At 33.5% G+C, this 23,725-nt stretch overlaps 2 protein-coding genes across 2 annotated transcripts in view; one reads left to right on the top strand and one right to left on the bottom strand.

Moving 5' to 3' along the window:
- The window catches only part of LOC126748326 (prion-like-(Q/N-rich) domain-bearing protein 25), a 57,143-nt gene extending 40,036 nt beyond the window's left edge, over positions 1 to 17,107 (bottom strand). Inside the window, exon 1 of the mRNA XM_050457476.1 lies at positions 16,946 to 17,107. Coding sequence (XP_050313433.1) covers positions 16,946 to 17,042 — 97 coding nt within the window. The 5' untranslated portion in view covers positions 17,043 to 17,107. The remainder of the gene's footprint in view (positions 1 to 16,945) is intronic.
- LOC126748327 (uncharacterized) overlaps positions 1 to 23,725 on the top strand; it is a 410,960-nt gene that overhangs the window by 203,903 nt on the left and 183,332 nt on the right. The window lies entirely within an intron of this gene.

Below are 23,725 nucleotides of genomic sequence, written 5' to 3' on the forward strand. Positions count from 1 at the left end.
ATATCTCTGAAGCTACTTTTGTCAGGGCTGTGGCTGTTCCATGATTTTTCCGAAAACCAGACTGTACTGAGGGTATAATTTCATGCATATTTACACATTCAAGCAACATATCCAACACTATTAATTCAAACATTTTAGCAAAGATGGGTAAAAGAGAAATTGGTCTTAGCTCTGAAAGATTTTCAATTCTATTTTGCTTTGGTAGGGGCTTGATAATAGAAGTTTTCCATATTTGTGGAAATTCCCCTTTGTGTAGAGATAAATTAAATTCCTTTGTCAGAAATGGAGCCATAAGCCCAATGCTAAAAAGGACAAGATTATAACTTATTTGGTCAATACCTATTTTTGATTTTATTCTTTTAAATGACATGTATATACCATATTCTGAGATGTTTTTAAAAACAAGTTCAGCACTATTAGGCATTTCCAGCCATGTATCCCGATAGAAATTTAATACCAAATTATCTATCGGTGTGGCCAACTGGTATACATCTGCAAAAGCGTCACTTATTTAATTGATATCTTTCAGATGAGTAGGTATTTCACTATTTTTATTATCCTTTATATTCCAATCTTTTTAGTTATGCCAATTTTTTTTTGCATCCCTTTTATGTTTGTAGAGTTCAAATGACATATATGCCTTTTTTTCATTACGAATAGCAAAAGACAAATAGTTCTTAATGTCTAGGTAGAAGTCTTTATGTTTAGTTTAACCAGTTTTTTTAAACTTAATAAAAACAGCTTTCTTTAATTTAAGGCTTGTACTTTTTATTAATTACTGAATGTTTTAGGGGTCATGTTATTGAAGATTTCGTTAAGATTATTACTGAAAAGAGTCACTTTATCATTTAAAAATGCTTGCTGCAAAATAGATTCATAATTTATATGCTACATACATGTACATCTAGCTCAAACTGCCTCTTATGGAAGTTTTTTAAATCTCTATAGATTAGAGCCTTATTACTTATTTTAGAAACATTAATATCAATTATTGAGAACATGAGTCTATGATCCGTAAAATTGAGCATATCTAAAGCACCTGAATTAATGACATTTACTTGCTTATCAACACATATTATATCAATTAAAGTTGAACTAATTCTACTAATCCTTGTGGTGTATTGGATACTTATGTTTAATAATAAAGCAATTGCGACAAATTCATTGTTATAATATAAGAGGCCATTGACACCTTCAAGCCATACCAAATTATAATACTCCAAAATTGCAATAATAACATGTTAGGAAATAAGTAGATCTATACGTGTATGCATTACTTATCGGTTCAATGTACTTAAATTATTGATGACCATGACTATTTCGGCGACTGTAATTTTTGATGAACGTTAATTGAATATATTCCGAGCTATAAACAGAACAAGTTGTGTCTAATTAATAAGGGCACGTAGTGCTACCACCGAACCTGTCCTGATGGGAATAACCCAACATTACAGTGGGATCAGAGACAACTTGTTTTAAGTTAAAAAGCTCAAGCACTGATGCCATATAATGCTTGTAATGATGCCAAAACTTTCAACAGATTTTACAAAAAAAAATATATTCAAATCGCTTATTAAGATTATGTAGTCATATGAAGTAGACATATTAGATAAGAAGGTTTCTGTATTATTCAAAAAAGTGTAGCTAACCTGTGGTGGTTTATACAATGTTTCTACCAGAAAAGATTTATTCTTATATTTTATATCTACCCATAGTTGTTCAACCATATTTTCGCTATTCTTGCTATAAGAGACACTTTCATTCAGAACTGTACTTTCCTCCAACTAGAACTTTCGGAGAGAAAGACTCAGATCGAATTTGGAGAAGTGTTGAGAAATGGAATAGGAAAGCAGCTGACAGCATACCTAAGATCTTTAATAATATATCAGATATCAAATGAAACATTGACATTAATAGAAAATTGACAGGCTATTCGAATTTCAGGAAGAGACCCAAAAAAAAAATTATCTAATAAAAAACATGAATAATAAAATCAAATATTTCTGCAGAAGAGCCAAAAAAAATCGCATATAGAGAATATTTATAGAAACAGAGCGACATGTAACAGAACACCGATCTACTGAGCTCTATGGTTAAGTAAAATACCTGACACGCGAGTTCAAGCTCAAGACACAAATCATCAGGGACAATGAGGGCAATGTAATTGCAGATGCAAAAGGCATTGCTAGTGTGTGGCGGACATATACAGATCGTGTTATCGTGAGCTACGTATTACCCAAAATAATGGCAACACCGCTTGGTTGTGGCTTGCAGGCGGCGGAATTTTTCGTTTTTATTTTTTGAACCGGGAGTCAGCAGACCTCACTTTGCCATGTTACTGCACGTTGCATTAATAATTTTTGAGCGTTATTTTTGTGTTTTTTTCACTATGGCTGTTTATACCTCTTCCGAAAGAGTCCAACTAATTATATGGTTTTATGGAGGCAATTCGGCAGTACAATGTAGAGATTTGTTTTCAGTGACATTTGAGAATAGACCGATGCCTTGTGCAAAAACGGTTTTAAATGTGGTTACAAATTTTGAGACATCTTTTTGTCTTCAAGATTGTAAAAAATGCCACACAAAACGTCAAGAACCTGTTGAAGTGATCCAGGATATAGAACGGCGGGAAGAAATGGTTTGCAGTACCCTAGAAATTGAATGTTTGGGCAGGTATTTTGGGCGACAATGTTATAGGGCCATTTTTTATTGATGGCACTTTAAACGCCCAAAAGTACCTTGAGTTGCTGCAAAACCAAGTTCTTCCTGCCATTCAAATCCTACCTGATGTAGACCTGGGATCGGTTTATTTTCAGCATGATGGCTGTCCGGCTCATAACGCGGCTAGGGTAAAAGAATTTTTAACAAATACTTTTCCTAACCGCCTTATTAGTGGGACTAGCGATATTAAATGGCATCCTAGATCACCAGATTTGTCTCCAAATTACTTTTATCTGTGGGGTTACCTTAAGCAGACCATTTACAAGCATGAATTTAGTAGGCCAACAAATTTAGAGGAGTTGCGAAATAAAATTGTCGAAGGTGCCAATTTCATTTTACCTGAAACTCTTTTGGAGGTGCGAAATAGCTTTTACAATAGGTTAAGTTTTTGTTTAGCGAAAGAAGGCGGTTTATTTGAGCCTTTTATTTAAAAAATGATATGTTGTTAAGTTTGTTTATTAGAGTTATATAGATATATGCAAAACACAGCATATTAAACATTTTAAGACTACAATTCTATGCGGGTTTTACACATTGTCATGTCTGTAAAACCGGCATTAGAATAAATATTTTAAAAATGCCTGGATTTTCGCGTAATATTTTGGGACATTTTGTCGCCAAACGACGTAGCTCCCACGAAAGTCAGATGTTTTACTAATCCCGTCCTCGGGCCGGCCGGGGCGGTGCTCTGTACACGCGCGACGTTGAAAAATTTCGCCTTTATGCGGTTTCCTATAAGTAACGAATGAAAACATGATCTGTATAGCTTTTTCAATATGATCTGCAGTGTAGACCCCGGAGGCATCTAAACATTCCGTATATGTATTTAGCACCTAAGGCTTTACCATTGGTTCTTTGCTGCAGGCGGTCATGATTCAACCAATAGACAGCGAGGTGCCAAATACGTATGTGGAATGTGATTCCGATTTAGAAAAATTAATCGATAAAAATAAGTACAGAGTTGATATTAAAAACGAAAAAGACATATATAAATGGCTAAATGAATATAAAGGTATTTATTTTTCAAGCTGGAGAGCTACAAACACGAAAAAAATACCCTCCACTATTTATGCAGGTAAGCTCTTGTACAATATTTTATTAAGTATAAATATGCTCCCTTATTTAATTGTATGCTCTAATAGTATTATATTTTTCCAGTATAACTTATGTATGTCATCATTCAAGCTATCAAAGAGTCCCACCAAACACTAAGAAAAAAAGTCGAAAAATTCAAATTGCATGGCTAAAATAAAAATATCGATTAAAAATTCAACAAAGGATATACTATGAAAAAAGATAAATTCGTTAAGGTAAGAACTAAAAAATGATTAATTATTATATATGTATCTATGTACAGGATCATTCCATACAGTGCGTTTTTTTTTAATATGAACCACAGGGTTTTAGGTGTTAAACACTTTTGCTTAATGCTTCGAGACAAAACTTTCAGTAGACTAAGTTTAATGTTTTAGTTTAAGTGTAACGCAATATCTTATTTTTGGACTACCCTGTAATTGTACGGCTATAGATAAAAAAAAATAATAATAGAAATAAAAAAACAATCATAAAAAATTAAAAATAAAAATTAATTAAATCATTAGAATTAAATGTTAATTAAATTTAATTCATTTATATTCTTTAAGGACGGTTTGCCAGATAATATAAATATAATTGGAGATCATAATCATAATTTGGAATCAGGTGAAAGCCTTTCATACCTTCGTCTATCCGCTGAAACCAGAGACAAATATTTTTCTTATTTTGATACTGGAATGGGAATTAAAGAGTCTCTAGTTTATCATGAGTCTAAATTAGAATTTGAACTTGGCTTTGACAGGAAACTTCTAGCAAATGCAGAAATCAATCCAAAATATCGTACAGTGCAGCACTGGCATGATATATGGAGAACTGAAAATTTGGGACCTCGTGATGGAATTGGGGTTTTGGAGGTAAAGAGAATCTCGTAAAAAATATTTAAAATTACTGACCTTTTTGTTTCTTTTTTAGAAAATAAAACAAAAAGTTAATGTTTATGAAGCTGAAGGTATTTTAGTAAAATATAATGAAAACCCGTTTGCCATCATTGTTGTAATACCCATTATGCAGCGGGCACACAATCTCCCATTTGCAAAAGATGTTGTTTTTACAGATAGCACAGCTTCTTGCACATGTGAATCGAATGGCACAATCAGCATCGCTGTGCGATGCATTAAGCCATTCGATTTCGTTTATGTTAACCCCATGAGGCATTGCAGTGCCTTTGGCAGTTATTATTACTAAAGATCAAACAATTGAAGATTATACTGCAGCATACCAACTACTTAAAGGGTCGACACCAAATGCTTTCGGTGGAATTTTCATATATGCCAATCCATTTGGCGCTGGCTCTGTGAAAAAAAGAATGGAATACCCCAAGATGAACGACAATTTTTATTTAAGACATTCCAAACTATATTCATCCACTATTGAGAAAGCCACAGAATCATTTAAGATTATTCTTGAAAACCAACGATTTCCGCAATGGAAAAAATATATAACTGAGTATTGGAAAAGAAAGGAAGATTGGTGCCTGGCTTATAGAGATGCATCAACACATGACCACCAAACTAACAACTTTAGTGAAATAACAGTAAGGCTTTTTAAGGACATAGTTCTACATAGAAACAAAGCTTATAATAGACTTTAGCTGTACTGCCTTAGAGGAATATTATAGAAGACGGCTTCGAAATTTAGTAAACAGTAGAGATGCAGCCCCAAGATTACTCTTTAAAAGGCAATTAGAAAAAATTAAATATTTAAAAAAGGAAAATATAATCAAATTTCCAGTCCCTAGTGAGCAAAATTGTGATGTGCTTTACGAAGTCGACATAGCTACTGGATTTTGCAGCTGTGAAATTAGGAGATTGGGTGCATTTTGCAAGCACCAAGCTGCGATTGCACACATTTTTAATATATCTCTCTGCAACGTTCCAGCTACTAATCCTGAAGATCGATACGAAATAGCTAAATTAGCTTTTGGCGAAAAAGTTCAACCTTTCTCATTTTATAGCGGGCTTGTAGGATCCAGTGTATGTATTACAGAAAAGTACACTAATAACAACTTTAATAACATGGATAAAAATAATGTTAGAGAAGATATTTCTATACATAACAATGAAATAGCTAAACAACAACAAATCTCATTTGCAGATTTTATTAATACGCTACAACATAAAAGTGTTACATTTGGAACTGATTCATCAACGTTAAAATTATTGAACGAGAGATTATCCTATATTAAAACCAAAACGGCTTGGGAAAGTTTTTTAAACACTGCAGGAAGCTCCTCGGCAAGACGATTTCGACACAAGGCCAGTATAAGAGTACAACCAACTTTAATCAGCCGAAGAAAGTTAGGAGTTACTAGAGGGTCAAAAAGGTTACCATTTGGGCGACCACCTAACGATGAACCTTCTAAAAAAAGATTAAAAAGGCGCCACAATCTTTCTGCCAATATCGCAGAAAATCAAAGAAATGCTACTAAACATGGCGAAGGACATTGAATTTCGCATAATTATTAATTATTCTGGCTTAAAAGATTTATTTTTTTTTAATATTAATTTGAATAAATTTTGTTTATTTCCTATTATTATTGTTTTAGTTTTCTTTAATAATGCATTAATAAATATTTTAAAATCAGTCTCTTTGTAACTGATTTGCATACGTCCGCGCCCGCATAATATGTAATATTCCGCTTATGAATTTTGCACCGAATCACATTCCATATACGTGTTTGGCACCTCGCTGTCTATTGGTTGAATCATGACCGCGTGCAGCAAAGAACCAATGGTAAAGCCCTAGGTGCCAAATACATATACGGAATGTTTAGATGCACCCCGGAGACCTAAGCACAGAACTCAAACCAACAATACTGGGAGGAAATGGAAAAACACTGAAAAAAACTGCGTGATGGTATTAGCGGCGAATTGGCAAATTGGGGATATCCATCAAACAGAGCATATGTCAGTAGATCTGGACGACTAGGAGCTGGTCAAAAACTAGGAGCTGGTCAAAACAATAGTGCCATTCTATTTTCTTGCCTTTATTTAAGAAAGGTTACCCTTTCGACTATGGAAACTATTGTAGGATTGCCTTAATTCCACTAACAAAATCATGCTCGGAATACTGAACGAGAGGCTGAAGAATTTTCTCCTTAGACAAATAACAGACGAACAGACTGGATTTGTTCCAGGGAAAAGAACTCGCCAGCAGATCTTGAACGACAGATCATACTTAGAAAAAATTAGGGAGTCTAATGTTAAAATGCTCATGTATTTGGTGGACTACAGAAAGGCTTTTGACAAGATAGAACAGTCGAAGCTCTGGAACATTTTTGCCGATGCCGAAGCATCTGATACACCTACAACAAGTAGGTAAGTATTTTATTTCCTCTTCTTTTGAATGATTTTGGACGGTGCTAATAACAACAGCCCTAATATTACAAATATAGCCGGTTATCAAGTGGTCAAACACTTTGAATATCTTTGATCTGTCGTCATCAATACCGGAGATTGCAAAACTGAAATCCGTAGGCGTCTCGCCATAGTATGAAATTCAACAGCAAAACTCACTCGTATCTGGAAGGATACTTCCATCACAATTAACACCAAACTCGGGTTTGTACGAACTCTCATTTTCCCCATAGCGACTTATGAAGTAGAGAGGTAGACAATGAAAATAGTAGACCATCGCAGAACTGACGCTCTAGAAATATGGTGGTATAGAAAAATCCTTCGAATTCCATAGACAGCACATCGCAGCAACGAATCAATTCTAAGACAACAGTGAATGACCAGACTACCCACTAATGTCAACCAGCGGTATTTAAAATATTTTGGATATATTGCCAGGAGATCAGAGTTTATGGAAAAGCTGATCATAGAAGGAAAGTAAATGGACAAAGACCAAGGACGTTCACCGTCGCAATGGGTAGACCAAATTAAAAATACTAATAGGAAAGAGCCTGGAAGATGCAATATACCACGCCCAAGATAGATAATCCTGGAGGCTAATGATTGATGGACATGATGATGGATGTCACTAACCTCTCCGAGAGGTTTACGGGGGAAGAACGAGCAAAGTTCAAGAATTATGAGCAAAAAAATATTTTACCAGCGCTATCTTTAAATGGTCGTCTTTTTGTTAGAAAAGGTTTAGTAAAGATTTATATTTAAACTTTTGTCTTATAAAAAAAATATGCATGTTATGTCCATGAAATAGCGGCTCAAACATTTGTAACATTCTGGATATTAAAAAGTATGGGGATCCAAGACAGAACCTTCAGGTACCTTCGCAGTGGCTGTGTTTTTGTTTAATTAAAACCCAGTTATAGCAGCTACATACTGACATCGATTTAAAAGGTAATACCTGAAAAGCTTTATTATCTACTCGAAGATGACAATATTACTCATTTTAGATAATAACATATTGGACAATAGAGTACAAGAGTACGATCTAGTTTGGCGAATGCTTTTGAAAAATCCAAATGACATCCGCTTAAAAACCTTTATCAATGGGTTCTGTAATAAACTTTACTTTTAATAGTTCTGAAGTTTGGGAAAAAGAACGCCGTGAAGAATAATTTGAAAAGTTACAAATGATTGAGATTAATCTATAATTTTTAATGTAATTTGTAGCATTTCTTAAATATAGGAAAAACTTTGGATTTTACATATTTTAGGAATATACTATTTATTTTTGATATTTAATGCACTTATTATACAATATTTTAAAAGTGATTAAAATATTTTAAGAGAAAAACGTCAATCTCATAAGGTACCTGCAGGTAATAAGGCCTGTCGGGTAATAAGGCCTATATTGAAAAAAACCGCTTTAAATTAATCGCAAATCGATTGCGTTGGGTCCGCGTCTCCTATTGGTCCATTTACAAACGACATTCGAACGAACTATTTCGTCACGGATGGGTAATACGGCCTATAAAAATAAGCTATAGGCCTTATTATTCTCATGACAAATTAATGTTTTTATTAACATATTATTAAACTTCTAAACTATTTTCAGTGATTTTTAACATCATGCCTCCTAAAAGGACACCTTGGTGCTTGGTGCGCGAAATTCTTCGTCGACTGGTGTTTAGATTCTGCGAAGATAATAATATTGCTCATAAATTTAATACAACTTCAAAACTTGCTGGTAAAGACTGGCTAAAGGCTTTTATGAAGAGAAATCCTGTAATTTCTAAAAGAAAAGCACAATTTATGAATTCAGCTAGGGCTCAAAAACTTAATAAATTTATAGTTGATGATCATTTTTTAAAAATAGGGAAAATGTTGATCTTGATATAATTAATCACCCTGAAAGACTTTATAATATGGATGAAAAAGGATGCCGCTTGACTATTCACCACCAGCCAACCGTTTTAGCTAAGAAATGGGTAAAATGTGTTCACTTTCAATCGTCAGAACATGCAGAGAGTGTGACAATTGCAGGATGTGTCAATGCCCTTGGAATACCAATACCTCCTATGATTATTTTTAAAGGAAAGAGGCTAAAGCCAGAATTACATGATAATTTGCCATCAGGAACTCTAGTGGAAAAATCAAGTAAAGGCTACATGACTAACGAACTTTTTAAAGAATTCCTCAAGCACTTAGCCCGATACAAAAGTCCATCATCTCTGTGTCATCTTGATTTGTCAATTGTTGATGTTGGAGACTCACTTGATATAGATCTCTACTGTTTGCTATCGAATACAACACATGAGCTTCTATCCTCTAACCTCGACAAATCTGTATATCGTTCATTTGAGCATCATTGGGATAATGAAGTATTATTATTCTTGGATCAGAATCCTAACAAAAAGCTGACCAAATCACGTTTTAACATCATACTTTCAAATGTTTGGTCTAAATGCATGACACATAGTAACATTATAAACGGTTTTAAGGCTACTGGTCTGTTTCCATTAAATCCCGAGGCAATTCCAGAAATAGCATTTGCTCGGCACCGGATGATACCAACAAAAAAAATAGGCGTCCACCTGAATCTCCTCAACCTGGTCCGTCTGGAATGGCATCCAACAAGTAACAAAAAGCTGGCAAATTTTCCTATTACAATGTTTACTCTTCTGACTCGGATTCGACTGATGACCATATCCCTTTTGCTGAATTAAAGAGACGAACAACAAAAGTCACTTCTTTTAATGAGCTTTTGCCCACACCAGTAAAAACTAATGAAAAACCTAAAAAAAATCAAAAAAAAGCTCTAAACTACAAAGGAACTCCAGTCACTAGAGATCTTTTTACCGAGGAGAACAAAAGTCGTGCCAAATTGAATAAAGATATTGAAAGCTCCAGGGAAAAGTTAAGTACCGAATGGTATTGCCATGGATGTGAGGAAGACAGGGAAGCCGATATGAGGCAGTGCAGCAAATGTCTTAAATGGTACCACGAGGAATGTGTTGGCTTAACAGTCAATGACCTGGATGATTTTGAGTGTCCCGATGGCTGCTAAACTTCGCCCAATTAACGAGTTGTGCCATTTTTATGTATACGCTTTATTAAACCTCCATCGGATAATAAGGCCGATTTGCGTTATTTTTCTTAATATTTATTTTTTGTTTTCTAGTTTTTTTAGAGATTATTTTTTTAAGTTTGTTAAAATTAATATAACTTTATAAGCACTTTGGTGTATTAAACTAAATATTAACATTGCAGTCTTTCACTTTATTCAATTTTTTTCTTAGCTAGGCCTTATTCCCCTCAAGTACCTTAGTACAAAAGCTGGAATTAAATCAAGATCTATAGGTTTAGATTCATTTTTACTAAGTTCTAAGAAAATATCTTTTTCGGTTGTGCGGTCTATTTATATATTTTAATATTTCTGTTAGATATTAAGTTGTTCATAACATTGTTACCAGTTGGTATTGAATAAAATGTATTTATGTAAATGTATGTATTAATTCATTAAAAGCTTGTAAGTCCCTTGAAAAAATAAATATAACACTTATGTATCCTAGCTTTTTTTTCATAATGTTCAATGAGAACCAAGAAGGGTATTTAGAAGTTACTAGTAATGGATATTGCGAAAACGTTAAATCCAAAATAGAATAATTTTTGTTATAAAATATCTCAGTTATACCTTTAATATTATTGAAAATTCTACAAAAACGACCAACCCTTCTGCAATAAAAAATCCTAAGAAAATTAGAAAATTATATATATTTTTAAAGCCTGACCTTACAATATTTTTTGCGTTCACCCATTCTAAGGCTTACATTTAACGTTAATGCAAGATGGAAAGCATTCTTCCATATAATTAATGCAACCGCCTTTGTTACCCTGCATAATTCAACTTAACAAAAACTAAATCCAAAATACGGTCGTTGTTTCTCATAAAATACCTGTAATAAGTAAAAAAAATGTGTTAAATTATGCAACAACAAAAGTGAGAGCTGAGTGATGAATATGATAAGTGATTAAAATAAATAAGGCAATTTTAAATATCCAACGGTATTTAAATATTTGTTCTTTTGCCGTTGGCTGTAAGAACGGAATGTACAGGAATTGATCATCTGGTTGATACTGTTATAGTGTTGTAACTGCTATCACCTTAGAACCATAGCCATGAGAAGACAAGAGATCTTATGAGACTTTTTTACAGATTTATGTGCTCGACCGTTATAACTGGTCTCCCAGGTCGCTAGTTCTAGGCATTGGACTATTTTTTTTAGAGAACCGTCAAAGATGTTGTTAATAAAATGATATATAAGTATTTATTTCGGTAATATGTTAAATATTTTCGCTAAATTTACGGCTTAGATAGATCACGGATTGTAGTGTCTGCAAGTTAATAAGGACTACTTGTAACATTTAGGACATTAGGTTTTAAGATAAACATTTTCGTAATTTTCTTAATTCTAAATTAAGATATTTTCTTTTAATTGCTAATTTCCGTATTATGTGTTTTTTTTTTAACTTACGTCTATGGTATAGCAAACAATTTTGTGATGGTTGCAATTAATGGAAATCAAATTTTGTGGAAGTATTTTCATTACTTCATTAATTTTTTAACATTTTTTAAGTACAGTAGCAATATCACTTAAGATTTAGGAGCAAAGTCGAACTTTAGAAGATTGTAAACATTTTGTTTGGACACATATTATATTATTATATACAGGGTGTTACTTAAAGGTATGTCATAATTTAAAAGGGACATTCCTGGACCGATTTTAAGTCGAAAAGTTCATATAAACATGGGTCCTAAAATGCTTAGTTTTTAAGATACAGGGTGTTAAAGTTTTATTTTTTTTTTCGTTTTTAATAAATTTTTCAGATACGGTTTAAAACATTGAACTGAATTTTGGCACAGGATATTATGGCATAAAAACACATTTTTTAAATGTTCACCTACTTTTTTTAGCAACCAGTGGCGTAGCTATGATGAATTTTTAATACAATTTTACAAAAAAAAAATACTACGTAATAATTATATGAAATATAGAGAACATACACAATTTGGCAATTGCAAATACATCTTAATAGTTTGGCGATGTAATTATCAATAGCAACTAGTTTCGACCATCAAATGGACTAGAGTATTTTAGCATATTTTAACAAAATTTAATAATATTTTTTAGCGTCCTATGTGAATAATCCGCATTTTTTTTTCTCTTCGTCTATTCTCTTTGAAGTAGCCAATATATACAGTAGTGGCCAAAAGTAGATAGACAAAGTATTATTTTCATATAATTGTTTAAAGATGTACCCACAGGTCTCCTAGATTTTAAATTATTGTTATTTGTAAGGCGGTCTATAAAAAGATACCAATAAATTTTAGTTAAATATTTTGCTTGCTATCAGATAAAGCAATAATATAAATATAGCTGGTCAAAAGTAGATAGACAAAAACAATTTTGGAATTATTTTTTTGTCTAGATATTTATAAAATAAAATTAGTATAGTATTGCTTCTCTTTAACTCAAGGTGCAACATGCCACGCGGAATTAGATTCTCTCTTGATTTAAGACAACGCATTATTAATGCATATCGCGCGGGTGATCGTCTAATTGATATTGCTCGTAGATTTGATGTTAAAAGAAAAGCTATTTGGGCAATTATCAAAAAAAAAAAGGACAGGATCATTAGATCAAAAAAATAAATCTGGTCGACCAAAAAAAATTGACATTAGAGCTGTACCCAAATTAAAACAAATTAGCTAGAATAACCCTTTCATGACTTCTCGTCAAATTCAGATAGAATTACAGACTCTAGGGATTTGTAATGTGTCCTCAAGGACTGTAAGACGAAGGTTGGTAAAAGAGAATCTATTTGCACGTAGCACGTAGGCCACCAAAAAAACCATTGCTTTCAGAAAAGAATCGCTTAGCCCGATTGGAATTTGCCCGTCAGCATATACACTGGACAAAGCATGAATGGAAACGTGTTTGCTGGAGCGACGAATCGAAGTTTAATTTGTTTAATTCCGATGGAATTCAATATGTTAGACGTCCTTCCAAGTACACAAAACCCACAGTTAAGCATGGAGGTGGATCAGTGATGGTTTGGGGTTGCTTCTCAGGTTATGGAATGGGCCCGTTACATGGCATAGAGGGCATAATGGACAGGTTTATGTACAGGGATATTCTCAGAGATGTTATGTTGCCCTATGTCGAAGACAATTTACCATTGAGATTCCAATTCCAGCAAGATAATGATCCGAAGCATTCCTCCAAAATTATGAAGCAATTTTTCGAAGAAGAAAAAATACCAGTTTTAAAATGGCCATCCCAGTCACCCGATCTTAATCCCATCAAAAATTTATGGAAAATTGTAGATCGTGATACAAACTATTCAAATAAAGATGAATTATTCGAACGGTTGCAACAGAAAGGGAAAAATATTGTTTTTAAACTCATAGACAATCTTATTGAATCAATGCCACGTAGATGTCAGGCTCTAATAGACAATAATGGGTATTTTACAAAATACTAATACTGTAGATGGTTTAGTTTGTAATTAAAAAAAAATGCTTTGAAAAAAAAAGAGTATTGGTTATTTTTTAAATTTGTCTATCCAATTTTATCCAGCGTATATTTAGTTATTTCTTATTATTTACCAAATTAGGTGATTGTTTCTAAAGAATGTTTTATTATTTTTATACATGTTTATGTTACCCATAATATACTTTTTTTCTTATATGTATTTCTTTTGATTTTTTTAAAAAACTATTTGTCTATCTACTTTTGGCCATTATTGTATATAACATAATATAATATAATATAATATATAGGGTGTCCGGAAGCTAGATGCAATCCTTTAAGGGGGTGATAGCTGACTTAATTTCAAACATTTTAAGCTAAATATGTGTAGGTCGAAATTTGTTTATAAATTTTTTATGGCAATTTTTGCATTTTTCTTAAGAAATACCAAAATTTCACACTTAAACGGTAATAGAGCGCAAGTTACAATTAGTATCGGAGTTTCAAAGTTTATTTTGTTTTGTCTAATGTGTATTAATAAAAATACGATTAATTTCAAGCTTCTGTGTAAACTTATTAGAAAAAATAGAGATATTGAAACGTAAAAAATAAATATGGAGTTAAAATAAAAATGCTTTGTTTCATGTTTAAATAATTGTTATGAAAATGCTTTCGTCGTTCAAACCTCTCTAAAAATATGCCTAGCTTCTGCCCTTTATTTTAAGATATCACTCATGCCGATGCCTGGCCAATTCTCAGAGTTATGGCCTCTTTTGTGCGGCAGGTCATGTAAACAAAACTTACTGGATTGGTTTTCTATTATGGGACAGTTCAGGTAAATAAATATTCAGGTTAATAAAAAGTAATAAAAACAAAATTAAGCAGAGGTACCTAATAGTAGATACTGTAGGGTAAGAAGTACCTAGTAGGTACTTTGGGGTGGGGGTTACAAGTTAGGTACTCGCTTAATAAATAAAAAAGTGTGACTCTTGTGTTTAGTTTCACTCTCGCCTCTAATTTTGTAAGATTATCAACTTCGTACTGACTGCATCCACTGTTTTTTAAATCGAGTTTCTGCCCGTTTTATTAAACAGTATTGTAAAATGGAATTTACCAACCAAGAGTACGCTGACATTGTCTTCACATAATGGACGCGCTAACGGTAATGGAGCTTTGGCCCGACGCTTGTACCAGGAACGTTATCCAGATCAGAGGTTACCAAACTTCAGGGTGTTTCAAAACACCTTTCGCCGTCTTACTGAAGTTGGCATTGGAAATAATCCGGCACGTGGAGTCAACCCTGGCCATAATAATGTAGAGATTAAGGAGCAAATACTGGAAGCTTTTACCGCAGGCCCTAATGCAAGCGTCAGAAAAGTAGCTGAAGACCTTGGCCTTTTTAGATGGAAGGTGTTGACGACCATGAAGAAAGATGGACAGTATCCCTTCCATGGTACGGGGGTGCAGGGCTTACAAGAAGAAGACCCTGCAAGACGAATTCAGTTCTGCCGCTTTTTATTGAACATGGACATCGAGGACCGGTTATTCTTAAGAAGTATCTTGTGGACAGACGAGTCCAATTTTTCCAGGGAAGGTATTACCAACTTCCACAACCTCCACGAATGGGCTGCCAAAGATGCAAATCCGCGCTGGAAAAAACAAAAATCATTTCAGAACAGATTTTCGGTCAATGTGTGGGTCGGAATAATAGGCAGGACTATTATTGGGCCACATTTTCTACCAGAGAATTTAAATGGTGCCAACTATTTAGATTTTCTACAAAATGATATCCCCGTTCTTCTAGACGAAGCTGAATTATTGGAACGAGAAAGACCAATAATCTTTCAGCAAGATGGTTGTCCAGCGCATTGGTCCTTGGCTGTCAGGAATTACTTAGACGACTGATTTCCGGACGGTTGGATCGGTAGAGGCGGAACCTTTCCTTGGCCTCCTCGATCGCCTGACCTAACTCCGTTGGATTTTTTCATATGGGGCCGAGGAAAGGAACTTGTATACACCACCGAAATAAGAACAAGAGAAGAGTTGATTCGCAAAATAAATGAAGCATTTGACAGGATGAAAGAAGATATGACCATAAGAGTAACCACCACCGAAGTAACAAAAAGGGCTGTATTAGAAATAATGGATTGCATTTTGAATATGAACAATAAATAGTTTAAACAAAATTGTGTTTTATTTAACATTTAAACCTAAAATAACCCCACAATCGGGGCTCTAATGCTTAGTAGGCTTATGAGAGGTCTCAGTCTAATAAGTTTTGTTTACATGACCTGTCGCACAAAAGAGGCCATAACTCTGAGAATTGGCCAGGCATCGGCATGAGTGATATCTTAAAATAAAGGGCAGAAGCTAGGCATATTTTTAGAGAGGTTTGAACGACGAAAGCATTTTCATAACAATTATTTAAACATAAAACAAAGCATTTTTATTTTAACTCCATATTTATTTTTTACGTTTCAATTTCTTTATTTTTTCTATAAGTTTACACAGAAGTTTGGAATTGATCGTATTTTTATTAATACACATTAGACAAAACAAAATAAACTTTGAAACTCCGATACTAAGTGTAACTTGCGCTCTATTACCGTTTAAGTGTGAAATTTTGGTATTTCTTGAAAAAAAATGCAAAAATTGCCATAAAAATTTATACAAATTTTGACCTACACATATTTAGCTTAAAATGTTTGAAATTAAGTCAACTATCACCCCCTTAAAGGATTGCATCTAGCTTCCGGACACCCTGTATAACCAAAATTAAAATATTGTAAAATTGGAAATACTTAAAGTCGACAAGACCCCAGTGATCTATATCTAGATAAGATATGGAGAGTTTCCTAATTCCTACAAATGAACGGAAAACATTTTTCACATCTAAGGCATTAAATGTGTATTAGGATTAAGACATTCATTTTCATAATTTTAAAACGTATTTATTTCACTAACAATGGCTTTATATTCGAATACTTGGAATATGGCATGCTTTATGGCATGCCAAATTTGCACTTTTTTAATATTTTATTTTTATACTACTTATAGGCTAGAACTTTAAATGGAACCGCACACAATTAAATAATATGCTGTCAAAATTTAAATTAATTGCCAAAAGAATTATTTCTGGATATTTTTATCAACTTTTTAATCAATTTTAACTTTTAATTGGAATAAGAAATTATAATAAACTAGTTTAATTACAACGCATAAAAATTTAAAAAAAAGCAAACTTACCGGGACGTAGTGGAACATGATTGGTATCATTGCTTAAGTTTGATCCTTTAGCAACGGCTATAAAACCAAAAAACAAAATAGCTGCGTTGTGCTTCATTATCTAAAAAAAAATTAAAGACGAAACTACCGTCAATCTCAACAAGTACCTACTAACTAAAATCTAAAATACATTAAAGTTGCAAAAAAATCAGCATCCAAGAATGCAAGATGTCTTTATCTGGCGGAAATGTTTCATGCTATCTGCTTAATCTCATTCAGCACATTTTTGGTGTTATTAGTCCGGTTAAATTAGTTGAAATTTTGTAATTGTAACTACTATTCATCTGTGGTAACTGTAACCGCGACGAAAGGGGGAAGAAGGCCATAAATACTGTAAAAAACCCATTTCGAACTTGGTCTCGAGGCATTTTCAATGGCGCACACTATTAATTAAAAAAATATTGGATATTTTAACTTTTTACTTTCTACTTACCTGTTTTTTTTATTTTTATAACCAAGAATAAAAGCAATTAATTTTGTACACCTATATTAATGGACTCAGGAAATTTTTTCTTAACACATTAAATTTTTTGAAGTAAATTTTTTAATTGTTTTTATTTTCAATATAAAACAAAAAATTAAATAAAACACAACAAGTAAAATTAAACACTACAATCTAACATAAAAGACTTTATACATAATAAATAATATACTGGGTGGTGCGTCGCCGAGCACCATCATAATTGGCTTTCCTGTAAATTTTACAGAAAAAATTTAAGATAACTTTTTGAAGAGACCAATCAGACAAACCTTTGTGCAAAGTTTCAAAAAATTTTAATAGGCGAATCTTGAATTATTCAATTAAATGTATTTGCAAAATTAGCAAATTTTCGATTCAGGTAAAACCAGACTCCAGACCACCAGCAAACAATTTGTTATAAGGCTTTGTCAAATCTGATGTATAGCCGAATACAAGAAATGTTTTTTTTTCGTTTTATTAATCTCACAAACATACACTCAAAGTAAGACACGTTAACAATACTTAGAATTTAATTAAACCAATAGCAGTATCTGAAATATTTTCAATTTATTTTCCTATCAAGCCTATCTGGTCCATTTCAACCATTAAACCTATTGTTAGTAAATTCGAGTCCAAAGACATTACAATAAATAATTGTAAATGTTTAACTCAAAAGATCGAAAATAGATCCGAAAAAAGAGAGAACAGAACTATTTTACTAAGTGTGGAAAAATAAAAGAAAATAAAATAAAATACAATAACTTTTTTGAAAATAATTGAGAATTACATAAAAACATCAATTAATCAAATGTACAAACAACCCCCCATTAACAGCTAAACAATATCCTAAACGATCATAAAATTCATTTCTAACGTTACTAAGTTGATATTGGGAAATTTTATTACATTCTAACGAAATAGCGTTTTGTAACTGGTTTAATGGTTAAATGACCCCACAAAAAGAAGTCATTCGGTGAAAGATCAGGTGACCTGGCTGGCCAAAGTATCCGATACCGTGGACCAATAATATTGCCGTTAAAAGCATTTTCCAAGCACTCTCTAACCATACGGGCATTATGGGCCGGGCAACCATCCATTTGGTACCAGATCATTTGATGTTCCTGACAACTTCTTCCAAGGCGGGTCCAATTTGATTTTGAAATAAGTCCAAATAGGTTTCAGCTGTTAGGTTATAGTCCATAAGAGAGGGTCCAATGATATGGTGTCCGATAATTCCCACGAATACATTTGTTTTTTGAGGATATTGTGTCCGAGTATGAACAAAGCGATGTTCATTTTCTTGGCTCCAATACCAGCAATTCTGAACATTTGGTTCATTGTTGAGGGTAAATGTACCGGGTGGCCAACTAAGAATGGACGTCGGCGATATCTCAGGCGCTAATAGTCATAGCGCCTTGAAAAAAAAAAAAATTTGTGATAAAAGTGGCCAAGAAAAAATGCTGGAAATTATTTTGAAGTTCATTGGTCAACCGCTAGAGGGCGCCACAGCTTCTTTAAATCTTAAAATTGCATTTTTGCCAAAAAACCTCCAATAACGTACACCTCAAAATATTATATTAATATTCTAGGAAGATTTCCTCACCAAAAAGTTTCTACAAAAATTTCTGTCAGTTGTCAAATAAAGTGGTGGGGGGCGTTTTTAGCTTGAATAAAGAAAACAGCTAAAAATCAGCTATGACTGGACCAATTTTTTTTAAGTCTATTGTTGCCTTATTTTTTCAACCAAAAAAAAATTTTAAATTACTTTTCCTAAAATCCGATAGAGGGCGTTGATTTGTGACTAACCCTTTCTGACGGATTATTTCAAAAAACTCAAATGCAACTATATATATTTTTTTACGTCATTAAAAGCGGGGAAGAAAACTAAAGAAACTGATGAAAACGGCACTAAGATATCATTTCTTAAACAAAAGTTATAAAAAAAAAGTGTCCATTCGAAAATAAAAATTACAAAAATGGCGATAAACTCCTATTTGCTTTGACAAACCGAATAAACTCCTTTTATATAAGTATTTTTTTAAACAAACAAACTCAAGCATAGGAAAGTTGAGTTGTAAATATTTCAGTTAAATGTCATTTTAGCGCCTCCTCTTGCGATTGTTAAAGCGTTTTTAAGTCGCTAATAACATCCAATAGTTTTCTTGTTAGTTCGCCATATTGTGAACTTTGTTTTTCCAGTTTTCCGTGTTGTTCCAGTTTTTCGTGTTGTGCCAGTTGTTCGTATCGTTCCAGTTTTTCCTGTTTTGTTCCAGTTTTTTGTGTTTTGTTCCTTAACTTTTTATCTCTGTTTTTCGTATTGCTTTGTTTAATAATGCTTTACACAAATGAAGAGGCGTTTGACATAATAGGTACTTATTTTGAATATATGAGAAATGCCACAGTTGCTGCAAGGGTGTATGCGCATCAGTATCCTGATAGACGCCATCCTACTGCAAAAGTTTTTCTTCGGATCATTCATCGTTTGCGAACGACTGGAAACGTTCGGCTGCCCGTGTTTCGGAGACAACGCAGGGGACGCACCGAAGACAACATAATAAATGTTTTAGCCTGCGTCGAGTTTAATCCTCACTAGAACACTAGCGCACGACCTGGGAGTAAATCGAACTACTCTTCAGAATATTCTTAAGGAGTACAGGTAAGCGATCTTTTGGATATTAATCTTCACTATACGCGACTAGACTTAATTTTCCTAAGGAGGCTTCATTTTTTGATGATGATGCTTTAAATGTAAAATTAATTAATTTTTACACGAAAAGCACCAGATTGGTCTATTCTGTTGAATCAGCAGTCATCATCTTGTTCCAGGTTTCATCCATATCATTTAGTCCTGCATCAAGAATTAAGTGCACAAGATTTTGACCGAAGGCTAGACCATTTGCAGAGTGCAGAATATTTGCTGTAGATTTATTTTTAACCTCGGAAAGTTTGATCATGTATCAGACTCTATATTTCAGTTGAGATGATTAAGGCTACCTTACCTATTCAAATTCTTCACTTCTACTTTTCTTTATCGATTATATGTTAGTCAAAGACCTGAATATCTTTTTGAAAAGTTAATACCAAGAAACCAGGTTCACACTCGAAATATTAGATACAATATCTTGACCATGCCGCACCATTCCACGGCTCTGTTCGAGCGATCTTTTACTTATAATGCCGTTAAGTTCTTTAATACTTATAAACCAATATTTAATACTTCGTTAAATGTGTATAGGAAATATAAACTTTTGTTTTTAAATCAATCCAAAATATAGTCTAGTGTTCTAGAAGATAAATACTTTATATATACTTGTTTCTTTTTTTGTTTTTTTTTCTCGTTTTCTCCATTTAAACTGTGAATGTTAGGAAGGTTAAGAGTTAAAGAGTAGCTAATCTTCGCCTTCTTGGCATTAAGTAATATTATTAAGCAATGTAGTATTAAGTAATATTGTAAGATTAATATTGCTTTTTTTTAATAAAGACATATTATTATTATTATTATTATTATTATTATTGTCACTGGCTTTTGGGTATGATTGCAGAGGTTCCTCAGGTGCCTTCAAACATATTGTGGACAGATGAGGCTACATTTCACAGCAATGGAGGCGTGAATCTCCACAATATTCATTACTGGTCACCAACGAATCCGCACTGGATGCGAGAAGTCCAGCATCAAGGCCGTTGGTCTTTAAATTGTTGGGCAGGAATATTAGGAGGTCGAATTATCGGCCATTTTTTTTTAACAACGCACTAAATGGTGCAAATTATTTGCAGTTTTTAAAGGAGGAATTGCCAATTTTATTAGAGGATGTGCCACTTGAAATTCGCCAACGAGTCATGTTCCAGCACGGTGGCTGTCCAGCACATTTCGCCCGAAATGTGCGACTCTTACCCTGGTAGATGGATAGGACGGGGCGGTACCTTTACATGGCCGACTAGATCACCAGACCTAACGTGCCTGGATTTTTATTTACGGGGTCGAGTTAAAGAAATTGTTTTTGCAACAAGACCTACGACGCGACAAAATATGATTGGCCGGATTAGGGATTGCATGCAGACTCTCTCATTTGCTGAGGTAGAGACTGCAGTTTTGTCTACCGAACAAAAGATGTTTCAGTGCATAGAAAATGATGGAATGCATTTTGAACTTTTGGGGAGGCACTAAATAAATTATGTGTATAACATATTATTTATTGTACCACCTAAGATTTCTTAACATTGTATGTAGAATTTAAATATCAAATAATATATTATAGAGTATTCTATTTAAAATAAGCAAGTTTTCATCTACATCCGGTATTATCAAAATTGTTACAAATATCAAATTATTTTATTGTTGTATCTTTAATTAATTTTTCTATGGTATGGTATGGTGCCAAATTTTCAAAACTTTCCTATAGAACAACTATAAACTGTATGCACAGTTTTCCCAAAATAGGCCAATTTGGTCAACTTTATTTAGTTAACACCCTGTATAAATAAACGTATAACGATCAATTCTATATCTCGGATTTTCTAAAACACTACTGAGTTTATTTCTTTTTAAAAATACTTAGTTAATATGAGTTTATTCAGCTTCTCTAAGCAAATAGTAATTTATGGCCATTTTTATCACTTTTATTTTCGAATGGACACTATTTTGTTAATAAGTTTAGTTTAACAAGTGATATCGAAGTGCCGTTTTCACCAGTTTCTTTGGTTCTCTTCCCCGCTTTTAATGACGTAAAAAAATATATATAGTTGCATTTGAGTTTTTTGAAATAATCCGTCAGAAAGGGTTAGTCACAAGTCAACGCCCTCTAGCGGATTTTAGGAAAAGTAATTTGAATTTTTTTTTTTGGTTGAAAAAATAAGGCAACAATAGACTTAAAAAAATATGTTTAAAAAAAATCGGTCCAGTCATAGCTGATTTTCAGCTGTTTTCTTTATTCAAGCTAAAAACGCCCCCCACCACTTTATTTGACAACTGACAGAAATTTTTGTAAAAACTTTTTTGTGAGGAAATCTTCCTAGAATATTAATCTAATATTTTGAGGTGTACGTTATTGGAGGTTTTTTGGCAAAAATGCAATTTTAAGATTTAAAGAAGCTGTGGGGTCCTCTAGCGGTTGACCAATGAACTTCAAAATAATTTCCAGCATTTTTTTTTGGCCACTTTTATTGCAAAAATTGTTTTTTTCAAGGCGCTACGACTATTAGGGCCTGTGATCGCCGACGTCCATTCTTAGTTGGCCACCCGGTACATTCATCAGTAAAACAAATATTTCTTAAAAAATTCCTATCATTATTTGCTCTTTCCATCATTTCAAAACAAAATGCCATTCTTTGCTCTTCATCTCCTTCCTGCAGCTCTTGATGTTTTTCGAATTTATACGAATAATATTTGTGTTTTTTTTTAATTGCGCAATACCGTATACCGTTGTATGATGTTTATTACGTAAATACATAGTACGTAAATAGAACCCTAAATAAATATAACTAATCAACTTTTCCCGCTGTTTCCCAACTGTTCCCCTCTCAAGTTTGATCGTCCCGATCAATCAACAGTGATGCACACAGACCAGATGAAATGGACCTTCCCAATCCTTCTGGAGCTTTGGTGACTTGCTCTTCGTTCTCCTTGGACTCGGTCCCCAGGATTAAAACCGGTAGAATTCGCCTTTATATCATAATTTATTTTGTTACTTTTTAGGCTCTTGCAGACCGTCGACGTGGGCCTCAAGAGTTTCAGCTTTGTCGGCTCTCCCATATCCAAAGGTAGGCGAAGTTCATAGCCGAAGACAACTTTTGCCGGGTTTTTCTAGTAGATTCATGAATAGAAGAATCATATGCCAATAAGAATGATACACATATCCCAGTTGACTTGCTTAAAGTTTGTCACAATTCTCAAATAGGTTTCAGAAGTGCAATGGCTGAAAGATTTACAACCATTCCATCAGACTGAGTGTGTAGGGGGTTTGTGCGAGCCTTATTGATTTCCAGCAACTGGCATACTTGTGACCCAAAGTTCCTTCCTTGGTCTTAATATATCTCTCTGGAGACACTAAATTGGTATATCCAGTTCTGAAATGGCACTTCAGATTCAGTGGTTGCGTCTTGGTTTGGAATGGGATAAGCCTGGGGCCACTTACTAAAGTAGTCGATAGCAACAAGAGCATATCGGTTTTTGGAGATACTGCACCAACAAAATACTGCATCATTTTTCTTCTGGCCTAGGTTCTTAAGCCCTTGCTTTACGAATATTGCTCGCACTGTCGGCACAAGCATTCAACATCTGTATA

The sequence above is a fragment of the Anthonomus grandis genome, chromosome 22 (assembly GCF_022605725.1).
Source record: "Anthonomus grandis grandis chromosome 22, icAntGran1.3, whole genome shotgun sequence".
In the NCBI taxonomy this organism is placed as follows: Eukaryota; Metazoa; Arthropoda; class Insecta; order Coleoptera; family Curculionidae; genus Anthonomus; species Anthonomus grandis.